General features: G+C 39.5%; 1 protein-coding gene across 12 annotated transcripts in view; it reads right to left on the bottom strand.

Moving 5' to 3' along the window:
- LOC122870064 (adhesion G protein-coupled receptor L3-like) overlaps nucleotides 1–21,429 on the bottom strand; it is a 214,476-nt gene that overhangs the window by 5,621 nt on the left and 187,426 nt on the right. For all 12 annotated transcript variants that reach the window (XM_044183768.1, XM_044183778.1, XM_044183779.1 and 9 more), the window contains 5 exons: nucleotides 16,689–16,755; nucleotides 14,717–14,808; nucleotides 6,390–6,558; nucleotides 6,054–6,179; nucleotides 3,997–4,093 (listed from right to left, as the gene is read on the bottom strand). In XM_044183768.1, coding sequence (XP_044039703.1) covers nucleotides 3,997–4,093; nucleotides 6,054–6,179; nucleotides 6,390–6,558; nucleotides 14,717–14,808; nucleotides 16,689–16,755 — 551 coding nt within the window. The remainder of the gene's footprint in view (nucleotides 1–3,996; nucleotides 4,094–6,053; nucleotides 6,180–6,389; nucleotides 6,559–14,716; nucleotides 14,809–16,688; nucleotides 16,756–21,429) is intronic.

Here is a 21,429-nt window from a genome sequence, read left to right as displayed (position 1 = left end):
GGTAGTTGGGTAGATAAATTGAGATATAGACAGAGAGAAAGAGAGAGAACATACATATCAGTTGGGCAGATGCAGCTGAGCAATGACAGCCATTAACATCCAAATGATCACATGATCATTAATGTGAGGGGCTTTGCTACATGGAAGTGGCAGAGCTGAACTGACATGGCTAATGGGACCGATGGAAAGTGTGTTAATTGTATTGTTAATTCCGGCCATTAGTGTTAAGCCCGTTTTTGTGCTCCACATTCAGGCAGCATACTTGTGTTAACAGACATAAATTACAAAGAAGCACCGGCCAACACAACACACATACTGTTACATTTATAGACTCAAACAGGACAGAATACAATAATCACTCAGGACACTGTTTAGTCTTTAAGACTGAAGAAATAAATAAAACACAAAGTGCTTCAAATTCTTGTAATTGACTGTTCACTACACACTTTCCCCGAGATTGCAATGATTAGCAATAGTAACTAAGAACGGCAGGCCTGTCAAGATTTGGATTTCTCTACATGATGAAGCAGTGTGCATGGGGCTGTGGTAAAAGTGATACACTGCATTTAAAATTTGTAGAGCGGTGTCTTTTTCTAACCTTTCAAAGAGCAAGAACACAAGACCAAAAAAAAAAAAAAAAACGCTGTAAAGACAGGATTAAACTGTGTGTTGGTCTGCTCTAACGTAAGATGCAATTGTTAGCATGTCTGGCTAACTAGCTTACTAGCTACAGTAGTAAGTGTTATTTCCAAGGCCAAGGAGCACATTATTGACTACCAACATTAGTATATGGGGTTATGCTAAAAAAAAAATGCAGTTCCTGATAGCACACCCACTGACATCAGACTTTAGGGTTAACATTAACAGTTCTTTATTGAATAACTCCCCGAGATAACGTTACATATGAAGTCGACATTCAAGTGCAAACATACTGTTTGAAATACGAACAGGTATCTAGCTAACCAGTCAATCAGGGCTGTGTCTGATGAAAAATAACTGTCTGATCTTACATTTCTCCTTATAATACTTTTCAACTAACTCATGAAGCTAATGTTAGCTTTATGTGCTAGCTAGCTGCAGCTGATAAAACACGCCAATGACAGTCGTGATTTCAACCTGCAAAATCACCCGTAGCTGCCTAGAAATGAGGGGCCTGCTTTCATCTACCTCTTTCTGAAATCAATGACCCACTGTTTCAAAAATAACTGAGTGGTAAATCCGCCATTTTAAACTGCAGTTAAAATGTACAGTCCGAGAATGAAAAGCTTGACAGGCGTATTAACAGTAAGAGAGGGGGAGGGGCTAGCGAACGGTCACATACTGCACTTTTATTATTGCTTGTGGCATTGCCAATCTTATGAGCTGAAGTGGTGTAATATTTCCTTTTCTCCAATGAGCCAAGTTCACAGTTTGTCGGATTCTCTTATGTGCCATTGCTGAAATAACCTCTGAATGAAGTGACATGTCCTCTCTTTAGTCAAAATGGTCATTACTTTGCTCCAGCCTCGCCTCCTTCGCACAAACAGAAAAGAGGCTCATTTTCTATTTATGCGCTCAGATAGTTGCTGCTAGGATCTTGCCCAAATTACTCATCAGTTTCCCAACCACATACTACCACACCAAAGCAGCCTTCACAGTCTGAGCCCTGTGATTAGCTGCAGATTTGAAGGCTGCAATCTTAAACATGAATGGTGCAGATTCCCTGATGTTTGTTTTTCTTTGCTGTTGATAAAAATAATTTATTTTCAAGTGTTTGATTACATTATGCGGAATATCAAGTATGCTGAAAATATTTGTGACTCGCATTCATTTCCTGTTTACAAGATTCTTTTCCCCTCGTCAACACGATATGATGCTATTATTTTTAAAGAAACCAAATTCAAGACTTATGAGGGCGATACATGAATGTGCTTCCAGTATGCACTATGTCAAAGAGTAAACATCTTTTATCTGAGGTACGAGTACACAGCAATTAGATCCCCTGGCAGCGTGTACTGTTCTTTTCTAATGCTCTGAATCTGGCATACCAATGAAGAAAGATGTTTATATTACCTTGTGGCTCTAACCGTCTTTTCAAAAGTTAGTCTTATACTTTTGATGGCATTCTAATAGAAGAATTGCAGCTGATTTAAGCTAATCTTGCAGCATTATTCACATTTTTTGTTTGAGTTTAGTATTAATTAGGCATAATATAATTTTGCTTGGAAATCAGAATGTTGTTTTGATTTTAAAAAACAGTAATCTGTTGTTGCTGTTGCTGCTTGCCTTAATTACAGTGTATTCCATAAACACCAGCCTCTTTTGAATTCTCCCAATGACAGATCCCCCACTTATTGTGTCTGTGTTTGATAAATTGGACAATTTCCAAAACCACACTGTGTGGTGCAATAAATAATCCTGAATGCTGGGATAAACTTAACATGCAACGCTATCAAGATGATTGCATGACTCCGCTCTCGAGAAGAACGCCACAAGAGTGTCAGCTGCAAGCTCACTCTCAGGTGTGTGTGTGTGTGTGTGTGGGGGGGACACGGACAAATTAGCAAGAAATATTCACTCCTTAACACATAATTCCTTAATAACAACATTGGAGCAGCCATAGATAAGTGCAATTCTACTCGCATCTGTTCCTTATGATACTTGTGATGGCGGAACATGCTTCCCGGCACACTCGTGAGCTTTGCAAGTGTTGTCTCTATCAGATCCAGCCTGGTAAGAAGCCAGGTATAAAATTGTGTTAATAATTTCTTTCTCCGCCTTTTGTCTTTATGGAATTTCCATGTGGGCTTTTCTTCAACTCCCGACCTAACGCCCCATCTCCCGCCCCAATTCAGATAAAGGCTGTGTCTGTTGATGGTGCTAAACTGAGTGCCTAATTATTGAGATCTTGACACTTCCTCCCTATGTCGAACATTAATCCATCATTGTAACTATGCATTAGTGTCTACGCAGGCAGGCACCCAGAGCGAATTTAGAGAATGAGCAGTGTGGAACTCGAGCCCTCCATCAAGAGGTGCGATGAGTGGGGAGAGTGTCAGGGACGGATGCCAGCCAGGATGGTATTTGCTACTTGATGTCAGATGTAGTCTGATATCTACTTTCTGTATAACCTGAGAGACTCTGACTCTATTCACTGCGCCGCTGTCAAATGCATTATGGTAAAATACTTTTTATTAATGTGTTTCTGAGAGGGAATTTCACTGAATGGATTTTGAGGTTGTTATTCAGCACTTTTCGTGAGAGGATGCCCAGTTTCAGTTTCAAGGTTTTTGCAGTCAGATGGCACGATGTTGCATTGCTTGACAGGGACAGAAATAATAACAATTTTTATCACCCTTATCAAATGCACCAAAACTAGAATTTTCATAAACAATTTGATGAAATGCATGATGTGCATCAGAACTACATTTACTTAATTGTGTTTGTTTTATTGTTTAGCTTAAATGAAATCCTTTTTGTATATTCCTTTAAATTACTAGGTGGTAGAAATGATTTGTTGATGCTTCAAAACGTAATAAACAATTTTCTGTAGCAGCATGACACCAAAGAAGGATTCTATCATTTTAATCAATGCCTTGTATTCACAATCACGTTCTCTTTTGAGCGTTACATGGCTATTGACAGTTCCGATGCATTTCATTTCTCATATTTAAGAACTTGCTTCAATATTTGGTGATAATTAACAGCTGCGTAGATGCTTTTATTTTGACTTTTAATTATTTGGAGTATCTGAGGCAAACTATTGTGAAATGACTGATATAACTTCACTTGAGATGTTGGGTCAAGGTTTGTGGTTGAAAGAACTGGAAAAAAACTAAGAATTTTGATAGACTAAAGCCCCTGTGTCACATTAAGTAGAAAGTGATTATAACTACAATTCAAGAAAATAGTGACGCTTTTTTGAAAAAAAGTCTCCTGCATTAGTCATGAAGTTTAAGGTGAAGGCCGGTGTGCTGAGGAGTCATTCAAGTAAATATTAATCGCAAGACCAAGTACCTCTGTTGAGTGATGCAGAGCTGTTGATGTCACCAGTCATAAAAGAGGACTCGGACTGTTTTCTGACTGTGTCATTCCACATTCGACGGATGCGGCTCTGCGGAGACAAACAACATGTCAAAAAATCTGAATATTCACTCTGAACACTGCCAGTTAAACAGGTAAAATGTAAAAATCTGAGATCATAGACTGTATAAAGCGGCTGAGAAGTGACGCGAAGAAAAAAAAGAGACTGTCAGCTTTTTAATCTTGTATTTAAACCATGAAACATGTCAGCCGTGGGGATAAGTAACCTCCAATTAAAGATGAGCATTAGTACTGGGAAAGGTGAAGTCAATAATAAAGTCATCAGTCAAGCTCTCCGAATCAGTGTCTCGGGTTGCAAAGGCTCAATCCAAGAGGGTTCATCCTGGTTAATTATGACAGTCCCATGGGCTGTTGCACAAGCTAAGGGTCTGGATATCCAACCACAGCTGAATATTTTCTATCTTGTGCCAGAGGGGCTTGGCAGAAGATTTCAGATTAATATATAACAAGTTTGGTGAGAGTGAAAAGAAAATAATGTGCAAAATGTTTTGTGATGAAATGCTTTACTTAAAGAAAAATTCCTGTTTACTACAACCAATGTCTTATTTTTGTTGCTTTGGTCATCATTCCTATCGTTAATAATAAAATTGCATTAAAGTGTCATCTTTACACAGCCATAACAGCAATTTATTGTTAACCAAATGCTAAAAATGACAGGACAGGAATGAAATAGCAGTGCTTTTAAGAATCTTTTCTTCTGTGACTGCCTTCAACGCCTCAGACAGGTTTCGGCTTAATTAAGTCATGGCCACTGCCATCACCATTAACTAAATTTGGAGCAAATGTCACAGCATCTCACCTAATCTCCTCCTGAAATTCTCCATTTAAGGGTGACATTCAGACCGGGAATTTTTTTTTGTCTTTTTACAGAAAAGCTTAATCATCGGATCTTAAATGATGTGAAAAATGCCCACGCAGAGGTGTTAAGATTAATACTGCACTCTCAGACGGACATGTCGTTTTAGGAACGTCTGTGTCAACAACGGGTGACACACAGCTCGCATATTCTAACAGTGACATATACTGACATAGCTGATCTCATTAACATATTGGACGTGATGTTGTACCCGGCACTGGATGAACACAGATGGGTTGAAAGTGACACTGCTATTTCTGCTTGTTTTTTTGGACAGAAACTTGAACCATTCGTAGCCAGCGGGTTCCAATGTACTTTGCTGATTACACATTCATTTAGGAGCCTCAGAGTAAGCAATAAATAAACCACGTCTTTCTGAGTGTTTCCATTCCTGTCTTGCTCATATAAAGAGACTGAGCATGAGGTTAGAGCCATCTTGTCGAAGCACTGTGTATAATTAAACGCTTTGATCTGTAGGCAGAATCCAGCTTGTATCGTGGGTTGCCACTGCATGCTTGACTCTAAGGACTATTTATAATTGAACACTGGAAGGAAATCACACTCTTTAGAATATGGATATGATGTTCAATTATAGTGTATCATGGCAATTCATCCTATACTCCATGTCAGTGTGGGAGGAATCCATTAACGATTTACTTTACAAGAAGACTTACCACTTGCACACAGAATTCCTCACAAAGCTCGAGCCAATATTTTAGTCAGCGTCGTCGTACCAATGTGCAGCCTGATGCAGTGAAAACGCATTGCAGACTGACTTTATGTACTTAGAAAATGTTTAGCTCAACGTGCACTACATTTTCCTGCTATCAATTCCAAACGAGGACATATGCTGCACTTCCTTGAAATCTATCATGCTTACCTACACAGTCACCTTTAAAATCTTTTCTCATTTGTTCTGTAAGGAGGTGCACATCTGTGTAATGTCACAGATTATTATCTAGGAACAAGTCGTCCACGCTTCTAGCTATGCAGACAGATAAAATGCAGTGGTAATACAAAACCAAATGAGCATTAATATGTCTTGTCAAGTGCAGTAAATCAAGAATGTAAGAAAGAAAAAAACGAAAGGGGATCATGAAAAGTGTCCCGCCACCTGTGACCCTGTGGAGTAACGTCCTGGAGCACGAGAGGCGGTGCCTTTTCCAGAACCGATGGAGCTGTCCACACTTTTGCCACTGCAGCAGTGAGTACGCAGGCATTTTCCATACTCCTTACGCACCTGTATGAAACAAAAGCACAGGCACAGCACACACAATAAGACCAAATCCAAGGGTAGCAATCTCAGAGCGTTTCATACATGGCACATGTGAAGATGCTTTTGTGACATATTTGCTGAAGCATGGGATGAATATAATGATATGTGCAGTCAACTGATGTCACATTATACAATTTCAAAGTCACACAGCACATCTTAAGAATGAATACATACCTTCTTCTGCAGCACACAGTGGAAGATAAAGATGAACATTCCCTGCAGGGAGTTGAAGATGGTGAACAGGTAGGCCATGACCACCGTGCTCTCGTTGACATACATCAGGCCAAAGGCCCAGGTCAGGCCCAGCAGACATAGCAAGGCAATGGCCCCGATCACCCATGATCTGGAATATAAAGCAACAGCCATCTTACAAAGTTGTTATGTTCAAAATGTTTTAAAACTGGTTTTGGACTTATCGAGGAGGAGTGTAAAATGTACCAATACAATATTTGGTGGGAACTTTAACTGTAGTGTGTGCTACCACTGATTTAAAACGTATCCAAAAGAAATCAGTTCAAGGTATCATTTAATCCACAGTTAAAAATCAAGGTTTTCCTTTGAAAGGGAGGAAAGGCACAAAAACAAATGAAGAGGGAAAAGAAATTGATGAGAAATGACAATGATTTTCATCCTCATTTTCTGATTCTGTCCTTGTCTTCGCTACCTTTTCCTTTCCTTATTTGCTGTCATTCAAGTGATACCATTGACTATTTGAAAAGCCATAGATGATCATAAAACTGCAGATTCAAATATATACGATAACGGAGGTCTGTATAAATAATAAATAAATAATAACAAATATGACATTTTCCTTAGAAAACTATTTACATGAGTATATTACATGTTGGATTCTACTTCCTGAGGATTGGGATAAGTGTCTTGTAAATTCTTACTCAAGCTGAAAGGTTGAACTGAGATAAATGCCCCTGAGAATGCAGAGTCTATTAAGAATGAAGGGCTCTATCTGCGCACACTGCGCAGAGAAGTGGCATTTTTTCTTCACCTCCACCCTTTTGGTATTTTTGGTGACTCCCTGTGTGCCGCAGCAGGCCAGGCGGAGTTAAGATTAATATCTGATTCTTGCCAGCATCTGTCATCCAACAACAGCCTGCATGTGTGAAGATCTTTCCTATGAGTTGATTAAATCCGTTCACAGCCATCTGAAGGAGGCAGTTAAGTTTTCCTTCTGCAGCCTCTAATTTGAGTGCCACGCATTGTCAAAGCACAATTACGCACACCAGAATAATCAAGTAACCTTGATTAAGTATTGCGCAAACACCACCTGGCTGTCTAAAATAATGGCTAACTTCTCTGCTCTTGTGCACTTCAGTGGTTGGTTATATCTCGGTATTCTAGCTTTAAGGTTTACGTAATCCAAATTAGCAGAGATGCTGAGAGGAGGAGCTACAGCTGCTATGAACAACACGATGTGGTAGATCAGAATCATGGCTCGCCCTATAACTGATACTGTACGGTTAAATTTCACAGCAGTGTGACTGTGAATACTGTAAGTGTAAAACAGCATACTTGGCTTACTACTAATTTATCTCATGCAATGTTTTGGTCTAAACCTGATGAAGACCTTCTTTAGGTGTGTACCTTATTTGTTTTTTGTGGCCGACGTTATTCATAACAGCAAATGTGGTTATTCTGTGGTTTATTTCAATGCCTAGAAATTGTACATCATTAAAAAGGGTGACTGCCCGACATTCAGTATGTACAGAAATATGAATTTATCTAGAAAAGGAACTTATTCTGCCCTTGGTGGCATATTTGAGTTGTTGTATATTTGCACCTAAACGCACCACGCGTATTACAGAAATGAAAATACAAAAACTTGCACAACTTTGTGACCTACACTAGTTGTTCCCAACTGTTTTTTGTCAGACCACAGACCACTGGCCTGTCAGATGAGCTCAAGTCCCTCTTCACCACGCCAGCTGTGTTCATTTGAATTGGTTTTTAACATGGTGTCATTTGATACTACTAATTATATAGAAGTGGATATTATTATGACTATGTCAATGTCAGTATGTGGATATATTTTTGAGTCAAATCACAATTTGTTTTAAATTACTTGAGCTACTCTACAATCTTTCCAAGTAGGCTTCTAGCAAGCGCAGAGGTACCCCCTGGGATAAGAGTACCTCCGGTTGTGAATCACTGCCCTACACTTTGATTTATGAAATTAGTGCCCTTATGTGCTTATACAAATTGGATGCAGATAGAAGGAAAAAAAAAGACTACCAACTGACAAATGTGAGCACCGTATCTACATTACAACACTAATATTTCTGTAGAGTGCACTGTGAAGATACAGGTGTCATTTAAAACTAATCTTGCTTGTCACATCTGTAGGCTATGTATATCTAAGACAGGAGTGCTGTGTGCACACTAATGCAGCCTTCAACATGACTGAGTACTCCACAATAAATCATGTTAATGATTCAGAGAGGCAGTTAGATGGATTTAGGTGCGGATTTGTTCATATGGAGGAGTAAATGAAAGATGGCGTTATGGAAAAAGGGTCCTTCCAATTTCGTCTTACTTGATCTCAGGTTCATAATCCTGATAGCTGAGCAATATGACAAGAACAAAATAACAAAAAGAAAAACACAGAGAAACAGGCAGAAATAAATCAAATCACATAACAAAGACATGGAGAGGTGTAATCCAAAATGTGTGGCCATAAATACAATGTACAAATTTAGACATTAAGAGGGAAACAATGCACCAAGAAGGAAGATGGCTTATTTTGGCAGTGGAGATTAAAGCTACATTCACAGCATCCACATCCAAACATCAAGGCCAGACATTCATACATTTTGGGAAGGATTTGTTAGTGATTTACAGGTGATAACCACAATTATCTCGGTTCACAGAAGTATCTAGCTTCCCTCATAAGCGCTGGCAGACCTTCGCATTTAAGCTGTTATAAATGGGCCAGGTGTGCGGCAAAATAAATGATTTATGAATTCACCAGGGCAACCATTAAACATAATTTTCCCAGGGCTGTCTTAATGACCTGGTGGGAGAGGTACTTCATCAAGGCAATTGCCCCCGGAATGGACACAGAAACACAAGCAGTGGGCACAAAGAGAACAAAATATTGTCCTCTAACTAGTGGCAGTTTTGTTTGAAGAATGGTGGATGATAGAGACACAAGAGGTCATAAGAAATGCATCCAAGAGGACAGGATATGAAGAGGCTACGACTCATATCGCACATGGCTTATCTTCTTCTGGAGTTATCAGATAAATATGAGGATGACTTTGAGAGCTGCATGGAAGGAGCCTTGAGGCAAAACTTCTGAAACTGCATAACAGCTCACTTACAAATGAAGAGGGTGCATTTCAGTTGAGTTTTATCCTGTCAGAACTGTTGCCTGCCTGAAAGCTACTAATACAATACAAGCTACTAAACAGTTGCAGAAGCTCTCAGTTCATATTTCTGGCATCATGAAGTTCAGACTTGTTCATGTAAAGTGTAGTATTTGGCAAGGCAAGTTATTTAGGAATAATTCTAATGAATGTGTATTTTAATCACATTAAGCATCTAAGCAATATTATATATATAATATATAAAGTACTGTAGCTCAACTGTGCTTGTCACAAAACCATAGATCCATCTGAATGGTTGTGAAATATATAGATATGCTATCTATCCCTGAGGGCTGCAGCAGAGCACTTCTCTTTCGAAGCACAAAAAAGTGAGAGAAGCTTTATTGTGCTAATCGTCAAGAAGAAACGGCAAAAATGAGCAATTTTAAGCAGAGAACTACTTCAGACTGTGGCATCAAATTACTGCCAATTTCCTTCAAAATGACTTAATTTGCAGAGGTGCCATTCATTGCAATGTCACATCATTTATGTACGAGATTGCAATTGGTCAATTCAACCAGTTTTAAAACTGTATAATGTAATTTCATAGGCTGTTTCTGGGAGGAAAAGAGGAAGTGCTGTGATCAACTCGACAGGGTGTTAATTATATAACCAAAGGTATGCTTAAAATGCTAATCACCGCAAAGTGTTTAAGACATCAATAGCAGAAAGTTTTTGATGTTAGCAGAGACAGGATTTTTTTTTTATCTTTGACATCATCCTCGTTAGCATATTTTATTTGAAGTGTCTTATGTGCATGGGGAGGAAGCTATGCAGGTCAAAATTCTGACCTTTGTTTAAAAAATGTTCAGTCCATCATGTTCTGAATATGCTGCATTCAGAAGCAAGTTTGGTATTTAAAGTCACAGTGGTGCAAAAGTCATGTTGTAATCCACGAATCACAGCGCAGTGGCAGCCGCTGTCTCCATTATGGGGTGAGGAGGGAAAAAACACGTCAAACACAATATCAATTCTATTCTACACTCTCTACTGAGAAATGTTGCATCTTACCAGTGCCATTCTACAATAACACATCCATCATAATAACGGTAGCTAAAATGAAGAGGAAAAAATAAAAAAATGGAAGATAAAAAACAGAAAGATGTTAAAGATAAACACAGCATAAGATAAAAAGGCAGGATGTGAGTGCTAATCAAAAGAAGAAAAGCAGGGAGGAAGAAAGATATACACAGTGGAAGAGAGATGAAACATTCATATTAAAACAAGGCAGCATGATGAAATCTGAACAGAAAACATGACATCAAACCATAAAGAGGAACCTAATGGCAGAAAGATAAGACAAAAGAAGACACACCTCATTAAACTAAGCTAAATTGACTTAATTAACCACTAGTATCATCATCATCATCATCATCAAACCAGTTCACCTTGAACATCTCATATGAAAAGTAAGGCAGTAATGAATCTGAAATGTTTATAGAGGCCATTTTGTTTGACTCTGTTATGATAGTAAGGGCTACACTACCACACTAAATTGGACAAACACATACTGTATCTGGCTTTGATATTTTGCAGTATGGAGAGAAACACAAGGATGAAATACATTTTTATTTCAATCCATGTACTTTTTTTAAAACATTTTTTTTCATCTTACTTACCTGTTACTACTTGTTTATGATGAAACAGAAGCACCAATTAGTGGCTATGGCAGAATATGTTTGGCTAAGCAGTATCATTTTGCCGACAATACTAAAGCCAGTCTTCTGAAAGTGCAATCATGTGGTGAGTAATGGGTCTTGACTTAACAACTGTGTCAGATGAATGAGGGCTGACAACAGAAGCGCAGCTTCATACCATTTTCCAATGGTCATCTGAAACATCGCAGACTGATTCAAACTCAGTAAGACTTTGGGTCAGGAGGTCAGTTGTTTGGTACATTATGGGAGGCCGGTGTAATAAATCATGACACCGAGAACTCCAGCAATCAATATTTTGCTGCAGAACAAACTACGCTGTGTATCTTGCGGTACCTACGATGGGTAACATACATAAATGGACTTGGAAATGTTGACCAAATATACAGTGGTCTGCCAAAGCAAATTAATTGTAAGCTTTAAGATAACCAAATAAAATCTGTTGTATTTTGTAGAACAAGTTTTTAAATGTGTTTTGGATCAGTGCTTTGCTCAATGTACCTGCTGTTCCGGTCCAGTCGTGGTTTAGAGCCGCATCAAAGTGCTCTGCTAAGCAATCTATTTCCACACCGAGCATCAGTAAATAAGTTAGGGAGCCAATCAACGAGCTGCAGGTGGTCTGCCTGTATTTCTGCCAGTGTTTGGTGCCGTGGTTATTCATGCAGGATGTTTGAGATTGGGGCTGTGTATTATTTTGGACATATGTTGTACATATGAGTGTAAACATGCACATGTATCTGAGACTATGGGTGTACTGTACATCTTTAGTAAAAACTAATCTCTACGTAAGAAATTGTTAATTGTTAATTTAGTAATGCATATATTTCCACTAAGTAAATACTTACATTATAATTAGGGTAAGTTTGAACTTACAAAGAGCTGATGCAACCGGCAACTCGGTTGCCTCAGTTCACAGGAGGATAACAAAACTTCAAAATATGGCAACTTCTGTGTTTCTCAGAAGTGACAAATCTAGAAAAGCTGAACATCTTTAAATGTCGCCCCGCTACGACATGTCATCTTGAGATTACTGTAATGTGAGTGCAGGTCACTCTTTGGCCCTGCTCAAAAGCAGCACTTAAAAACCATGGCTTGGCTCTGGAACATCCTGCAGTGAATTCGTGATGGAAAAACACATTGGCACAGTACAGTCTGACATGGTGCAGCTAAAGCAGGCCATATCATGCTTGTGGAAGATTGTTTTTTTATGTGTGAATCATGTGCTGAGAGGAGCAGGGCAGACAGGGCCACTGTGCTGAGACACAACCAGTGATGTGATGCCACAAAAAAACCAGCCAGAACGCCAGCCATAAAGTAGACTAATGTGTCCAGAGTGGCTTCAAAAAAGCGAGGCAGACAGCAAAAACAGAGCAGAGACCCTTATCCATCATGGCAAACAGGCAGCAAAACAACTTTACACCATCTGTAGAATGAGTCTGCCCGGACACCAGGTAGATGGAGCTTACGTCAAAGACAACGACCGATAACCCTGTGTCATTCTACAGGGTAAAAGGACCTTAAAACAACTTTTAAAACTCTTTTTTTCACATCTAGCCAGACTTCTGCATGAAACTTTTAATGTGTAACTGAATCAGTCTATGAAGTTAAATCTGAGTTTAATGCACAGATGATAGTACTCTAGTTTCCAAGCACGGCAAGAGACCACAATACATGTAAAATCTAGGGCTTTAGTACTTTAAGCTGCACTTATCAATATTTTTATGATAACAATGGATCACATGACTACTTTAATGTAAAAGGGGTTGCTCATAGTGACCAACCCGCAGAGAATTATCACCCAACACTGTAGCCCTACTCAGCTGCACAAAGCATTTAAGCATCTTTCAGTTCATTGTTTTGGTTTTATGTCCTTTATGTCCAACTTACTTACTGTTTGGTTCACAGCTCTCATCCCCCTTGTATACAGCCACATCAGGCAGCTGTAAACCCACTGTACACTACCTGCTCAGCACCAAACAACAGACAGACAAAGTTGGCAACTAGCTTGTGAACATAGTGCAAGCATTCAGCAGCTAAAGAGCCAGATATTTTTTTCAGGAGTTGGTGGAGACCAAAACAGAGCTAAAATGAAAGTTAATACTGGACTTACAGTCGCCTGGTGGCCAGAAACATGACTCCAAACGAATGTGTGCTGGATGTGTAAATATCCAACTGTTTGTCAGATCAACTACATAGGTTCATAATATGTCAATGTTGTCTTTACTGCTAGATCAGCTGCCCCCAAGTAGCCAAAAATAATCAATTAATGTCTTAAGATATTTTTATCAACCATTGTGTAATCCATCACAGTGAACATCAAGACTGCATTCATTTTTGGCAATGTTAAATTACCGTTCCATATTAATTAAGTTACTAATTAAGCTTAAGTACAGGCTGATTATTGTCTGCACTTATCTCACAACACTAATATTACTTTGTAACTGTGATGGATTACACAACTAAAGCAAGTTTCAAATGTCTGCTATGTGACTTTATTATCATTTGGGAAAGAATAGAAATTATGAGCAGTATACAAAATACATACAAGTACCTAAAAAACAGCAGCATTGTCTGTAATACATAATAAATAAGCTAAAACATGCCAAACCACTCGTATGGTCCTTGAAGGGTAATTTTAAACAGATGGATTTTGCCTTTCTCATTATTCCACAGGGGTATATGTATTTTTACTGATTGTACAGAAACATATGGCACTTCCAGATATCTTTCCTAAATTATCTTAGCAAAACTGAAATTAATTTCACCCGTACAGTAAATGCATAGCAAGGTATTTAAACAACATAGAAAGTTTGCATCTGAGTTTTATTTGTCATTATTGTCCCTTAAACATTAATATTATCTGAAAGCAGCCAGGCATAAGCAGATAAACTGACTTAAACACACACAAAACACACACGATATGAATATTCATCTGAGGCATGTTGACACCAAGATAACACCAGGTCAGGTCTGTCAGATTGTCTCCTGGCCTTTTTCAGTGCAGACAAGTTGTTCAGATAATGATAGAGATGCAACAGAATACCTGTTTAAATTTTAATCCTGCCTGACACAACCTTTCAGCATAATGGGAGGTGCTTACCTTGCAGGCTCAAACTCCCAGACCCTTGGGTTGGGTGTTCACAACTTTAAGTGCTTTTAATGAGGTTTCAAAATATCAAAGGGGGAGGCAAGACAAAGTGAATTGCTCGGGAACAACGGCTTGAATACAGAGTACCACCAAGAATGTCGCTCTTTAACCAGGGGTTCATTAACCTGAAGGAAACAGGAGGAAAAGTCGGCCCAAACTGAGTCGTACCAGATACAGTTCAGCTGTTAGAGTGTATTTGGTGGAGGTGAGCCCATCACACTCATATTGCAACATTCTTTCCATCTATAACAAAACATCACAAGGAGTGCTATTTCTGGACGACTTTAATGGATATCTGTGTGATCTGAGTGCCCTTACTTGATGTTGTCCAGGCAACCAGAGTCTGGTTTCAAGATGGCTGTGTGATGGAACATCTTGTAGAGAGCGATGCCCAGGAAGATCACATTAAGCTGAGAGACAGACAGAGATTCACAGAGGCAGAGGGAGAGAGAGAGGAATGAAGCTTGTATGTTTCCTATTTCAATTCCATTCATTTTAAATCAGAGCACTTTGTAGCACAAAGCTGGAACGCTGCAGCCAGACTTGGTTTCCCACTTTGCCAAACAGAGCGCAAAATCCTATGAAACATTATGGTGCAACAGACAAAACAGGGAACGGTGAGACAAGGCAGCTGCGTACTTGTATGAGGGAGCCTTTCCATCTGACTTACTCACACTTGTCTCATCATATTCACACTTAGAGGCAACCGCAGGGAATAACTTCCACTGCTGCTGCATTCGTTTTCTTTTACAGTTTATACATCTACAAAAACAAAAGAAATTGGCGTTTTTTTCAAATGTTTGAAGAACTTTCAGCATTTTCAGCATTATACTCCCTGCTATATAACAAGCAACTACAACCTTCAATGGGCGGGATGTAATTTTATTAACACTTCGATGTGCCCTACTAGCCATAAAAACAGGACACGTTTTAATTCACCTTCCTGCTCTGTGCAAGTGTTCCTGGAATACTCTTCTTTATATACCAGATTTCTTATTCAAACAAACACATAAGTTGAGTCATCTCAATGATTTGAACCTTTGCACCTATGTTGCACTGTAATTAGTTAGAAAAATTAAAACTGCTGCATATCAACGACCCACTCTGCTGTATCACATTATTTTCTTTTTGTCAGTGAGTCAGTAATCACAAAAATAGAAAATGAGTCAGATCTGGTTGCGGCATGGGCGTCTTTTTCAGAATGACTCCTAAAAAACTACAACAGTTAGAAAGCTTTCACTTGCTTCACTCCTGTTTACATGTTGGCATTCAGCTGATATGAAGTGAGTATTAAAAAAGGTAACCATTTTTAACTGCTTACAATGCATTTTTGCCCAAACCCTCAGCAAATTCCCAGGGGTAGAATTAAATCTGAGCTCTAGCCTTCTTTCCAACATAGATATTCTTATTTGTAAATCAAAGAGAGAAAGGAGTGAGTCATAAGTAACACAGAGTTGCATTGTGAATGATTATACCAAACTGGAGCATGAAAGTGCATTATGCATGTTTGGATTTAGCATCTAGCTGGGCAGTAAGAGCTGTGTTAGGAGTTGTTGGAATTCCAAATTTTGGGTCTTGTGGCACAAGAATATTGTCACTTTTTTAGTTGTTAGGGATATTTATAAGTTGATTTACTGATTCCCAAATATTTATTATGATGGCTGACTGGTGTCTCCTGCCACAGCAATATTTCCAGCTTGGCATTAGCTTAAATACTTAAATGAACACCAGCCTGACACCAGATTTGAAGCACTTGGATCAATAAAAAAGCAGTTTTTTTTTTTTGTTTTTTTTTAGAAAATTAGAGCTGTCCTAGTTGGGAAAGACACAGAAAGTGTGTTGTGTGTGTGTGCTCATTACACAGCGCTTGTGTAGCTGAGCTGTCATTGTGCCTGCGAGGAGGAGATGGAAAAAGGTAGTGGAGTACGAGCTGGAACAGGAACAAAATCAATCATAATCGCAGTGCGGATTACTCCAACACTGCATACTGAGCAGAGTTCACTCTCTTTCTCTCAACCCCCACCCCCCTCATCCATCCCCCAAAATTGTCCCAGCCGGTGACTGCAACGGGTTGACAAACTGCAATATATTCTCTACACCCCTCATTCGTTTTTCTGGACGGCTCCGTGCCCGGCGGTGGCATATATGCTCAACAGGGCAGAGAAAAGAGGGAGGATAGGAGCTAGAAAAAGGGATCTCGGTGGACCATTTAAGCGATGACCCGCAGGCTAAGTAGGGCTAATGAGCAGAAGGGTGTGTGTGTGGGGGTGTGTGGGGGTGTTACGCTTACCATAATTATCAAGGTTGCTGGGCCTATGAAACTCCAAATGAAGTAGGTGTCCAGGCGAAGCCAGCAACTGCAATGACAGAGAGAGAGTGAGAGGAAAAGGGGGATATGAAGTAAGAGAGAGGATGGTGAATATGAGTAGAGAAAGTGAGGAGGGGTGGAAGAGAGAGAAAGATTTGAGGTTATAGCTTTATACTCCTGCTCAGAGGATATACATCAAGTGGGAGGCTGGAGTGACACAGAGGAATAGGCACTTCAAAACATAGATCGCCACAAGGGGCTTGAAGAATTATGACCATCAGTGAGAATTTGGAGGAAAAGGGGCTTTCAGTGTCAATAGCAGCTATAATGATGGGCTTTCATAGCCAAAACAGGTGCACTATCAAAGTTAAACAAAAAACAGGGATGGGATGTAGCTAAAACTGTTAAGGATATATTCTATAGGCTGAGAGTGACCAGACTTTAGTTCGATTCTGTTTTAATTTGTCGAGTTAAGGTAGCAAATTACCATTACAGATGATAATTTATGAATGATTCAATTAGTTTTCAATTGAATCCTAACTGTATCACTCCAAAGGAATTGGATTGACCTTGACCCGGACAGATTTGGCCACACACAGTTCTTAAGCACTCAACAAAGTGTCTTACATGTTCGTGTTAACTGTGATGACGGACTGTAGGACTGCTATAATTACGTCAATAATTAAATAACGCGCTCTCCTGACCTCACACTTCATATCAAAACATTACAGAGAGTCAGTTCTTCTCCTCTGAGTAAAACTAAATACAGACTAGAAGCAACAGGGCCGGTAGAATGTGACAGTACTGTCGAGAAAAAAAAAAAAACTTGATTCATGACCTGTGGTTGAATTATTAATCTTTTAATCTCCGCTGCTGCAGCAGAAAGACGCCTCCATTTTTGGCCACTGGAAAATTACAGTTCATACAGCCGCGCTGTCATTCAGGCTGACAGAGAGGGAAAATGGAAGTGGCAGAGAATAAGCTAATTCAATAGCATTTTAAGGCAAATTGAAGTGTATGGGGCACTTAGAGGAACAAACCACTGTAAGTGACTGTGGTAAAAAGTGCTAAAGACAAAAATGTAAAATAAAAAAAGCAACTTTGTCTCAAAAATATGGCATACTGCTTTAAAATGTGATTTCTGATGAAAATTTAGGTTTCTTTTTCCCATAAAACCTATTCTGATACTACGCAGAAACAATGTGATGGCAAAACAAAGCACGTTACAATGATCCCTGATACGGTGAATGCTATTTTGGTTCCTCTTGGAGGAAAAACAAAATGAGGCATATCCAGTAGTTACAGCAATGTAGCCTACAAATTTAAAATTCAGACTACAAACCTCCTATGGACAAGTTTGTACATGTTTCACTTTTTGTCACCAAAGAACTTGCTGACAAACAACAGATAAATACTGTATAAGATGTGACAGGACAAAAAAAGACAAGGACAAAATGTTCCTTTGTTGTTACTGGGGCTTGATATGTCTCCCCCTCACTGATATCAATGGATGAGAGGAGGCAACGCAGAAAAATACATATGGATGCAAAAAGAAGCGAACAAGCGCAAACAAAAGATGCCCAACGTGCACAGAACAGTTTTTGCCTTCTGCTTCTTCAGATCATAGAAAGATTTAAAGACATGGTGGGCGGTGGGAGCTGTGGGCTTACGTTTTTTTTCTGCTTCCTCTACCTCCCCTTCTCCACTTGTGTCATTGTTATGCTTGGCTTTTGGAACACATGTAGTTTTATCTTTTACCTCTGCTGGTGTGCTACTTTCTGCACTATTCCTTTAATAACCAAGCAATAAAAAACACAAACGTGTGCCAGTCAAAACACAAGCCATGATCGTGCCAACAGCTTGTGCTGAGTATTCTGGCATTCGTGCCACCAATCTGCAGGGATCTGACACAGGCTGTCCTTTGAGCGAAAGCAGCTTAATCTGCAAAGACGTCTTCTTGCAACAGAGAGAGCCATTTCATTGGCGTGAGAGTGAGCTGATGACCAAGTGAGTGAGTGAAGCAATGTGAAACATTTGGGCCAAGGAGATCTCTAGCAGCTTATGATTCAGTCCTGGGGCACATTTTGCCTTAAAGTATGATCTTAAAGACTTGTGCATGGTGTTTGGTAACATTGATTAAAGGTACCCAGTGAAGATTTTGACCTACAGTGGTACTATGGAGCAATGTTTTGATGAGCAGCTCCCTGTTTTGTTTGTATCTTGCATCAGTGGTTTAAGCTAATGCACCAAGAAACGTAGCAATGTGCTAGCAAAAGGAAGGAAAGAAGACAAAGAAAAATGCTAGCAAAAGACTCTCAAGAGGCCGCTACAACGTGCAAGACGAGGGTCACGTGACAAACGGAGACAGCTGAAAGTGTCATTAGGCTACTTTTTCGTAGCCTTGCTAGCTTGTGTACATGTACAGTAAGAAGCTAACCAGCAAGTGCATAACACAACTGCGCTTGAGAAAACTAGTGTGGTCATAAGATATAACACAATAGCTAGCACAGCCAATAGTGGTCAACCAGGCAGTAAACATCCTAGCAGATTAGTTTGCTAGCTGTAGCGCTAGCTTGGCTACTTCTGCCTGTCATGACTACTGCCTTGCAGTTCCCATGAGAGTCTTGATAATGTCTTGATAATGTCAAAATAGAAGTAAACAGAACATGTTTCAATATACTTCCCCCCCGAAAATTAGCCTTGCAAATGTTTTAAAAGAAAGAAAATACATTCAACATGTTTGTTAGGCCTAGGATACAATGGCTTTGGTGAGAGAAACTGAATGTAAACATAGCTGTATTTATTAACAAGAAAACTCCACAGGGGACCTTTGACAATACCCACCATTATTCTGCATGCTCAGTGGAACAGACTGGACTACTCTAACAGCAACTAGATTACTGAAACAAAAAAAGTAATTCTATCTCCTGAGTTTACAGGTGGTTTGATCTATTACTTTCATTAAAGAAATTACACTGGATCATATCCTTGTTTTGCTGACCACAAAGCACCTTCGCTATACCTGAGTAGAGTACAGTCACTTGCTCAAGGGCACAATTAGAGTAATCACTGGAGTAATTGAATGGAAATTCTAATTTACTTTCCTAGGATCAGAGATTCTTATTTGATCTGAACTTTGAACAGGTAACTTCAAAGGTTTGCTGACCTTCAGGCTGCTGCAGCCTTTTTAATGTGCTCAGTTATTAAGAGTCACTGGGACATGGCTTCAGCCATCTACTAAACTGGGGTCACTTTTGACAGCTTGTTATTGATATTTCTGACTTTATATTTCTGCTCAAAGTGAGACCACCAACACTGCTATGGTTCCCAAATCAATTTGCGGTGGGACTACGTGCCCTTCCCCACCTTCTGCTATTCAACACGTGTCACATCTTGTCCCTTCCCTCATCCTTCAATGGCTGCATATAATTGTTCCACCGGTGGCAGGCTTTAATTATTCACATGATGCCAAGGCTCAGGCGCTGGCAGCTATCACCTCATCCATCACCAAGAACTATGGCTCCGCCAATCTACAAATGCACTGTCTACCAGTTGCATTATGTGTGTGTGTGTGTGTGTGTGTGTGTGTGTGTGTGTGTGTGTTATATATGATCAACATCTCGGAAGCAAACTGCTGATCTTCATTATTTTCAGATGGGTTTGAGATTAACAGAGAGGAATGGAGGGTGATCCTCTGCGTGGCATTACACTGCTTTATAGACCACTTTGTATTTCAGAGGAAAGGGCTGAGAAATTATATTTTATATAGCTTCTGTATGAAATACAAGAAGTCTCCGTCGCTCCCTATCTTTTTGTTAAGCTCTTGTCTCTTTCTCTCTCTTTCACTCTCCATCTCCCTGTCCATACTCACTCTCAGTCCTCTCTTCCTCGAATTCTCTCCCCGTGCTATAATTTGTGCATCCTAAAATGTTGCAGACATTAACCACAATAGCCTGACATTCATCCAGCAATACTATCTCCTGAAGTTAGCATTTTTCACTGTCAAAACAATGTCAATTCAGCAGTGCGGAAATGTACGCAGCTTGATTAGCCTTTCTGCTTCATTAAAAGTTGATGATGAGCAATAGCTATTGGAACGTCATCTGCAAGATTGTTAAGGCCCCTCAAACAAACACAAACTATTGTTAGCAGGGTTTCTGTGGCTGTAGATACACACAGAATGGTGGGGTTAAGGTGGGGTTATTCTTTTTGGCCTCCTGGTTTGCCCACTAAACCCCACTAGAACAGGATTTAGGATGTTTTCTAAAACTGTGGAAGTTATTTACTTGTTAATTTCAGTAATAATAAGAGGCAGAAATGGTAGAAGCGTTGGGTTAGTGGTTCAATCCCCAGGTCTTCCTGTCCACAACCTATACTCTCTTCTAAAATTCTTAAAAACTCTGAAAATGACAAATCAGTGCATACTTTCGCAGTTCCTTCAGTTTGGTGTTCATACCTAAATATCTGATGCAACAGAACATTTCCCCAACATCACAAGAGTGCTCAATCATTTTGTATTTCACTTTCAAAAAGTTGTGGGACAAGAGACAGATTAAAAGAGGAATGGTCAAAATCAATGCAGCAGGGGTCAAGACATCCCAGCCTTTGGTCCTTAGCATGGGTCAAGCTCCTACACTTGCTATAATGAAATAGCGTCTTTTGGCAGACTCTCCCTGACGCCCACATCTTTCAAGCTCCAAACCCCCAGTTAAAAAAGCAGGCT

Source organism: Siniperca chuatsi, linkage group LG22, assembly GCF_020085105.1.
Source record: "Siniperca chuatsi isolate FFG_IHB_CAS linkage group LG22, ASM2008510v1, whole genome shotgun sequence".
Classification (NCBI taxonomy): domain Eukaryota; kingdom Metazoa; phylum Chordata; class Actinopteri; order Centrarchiformes; family Sinipercidae; genus Siniperca; species Siniperca chuatsi.
The sequence above is the reverse complement of the archived record's forward strand: the minus strand, read 5'-3'. Positions and strand labels throughout refer to the sequence as shown.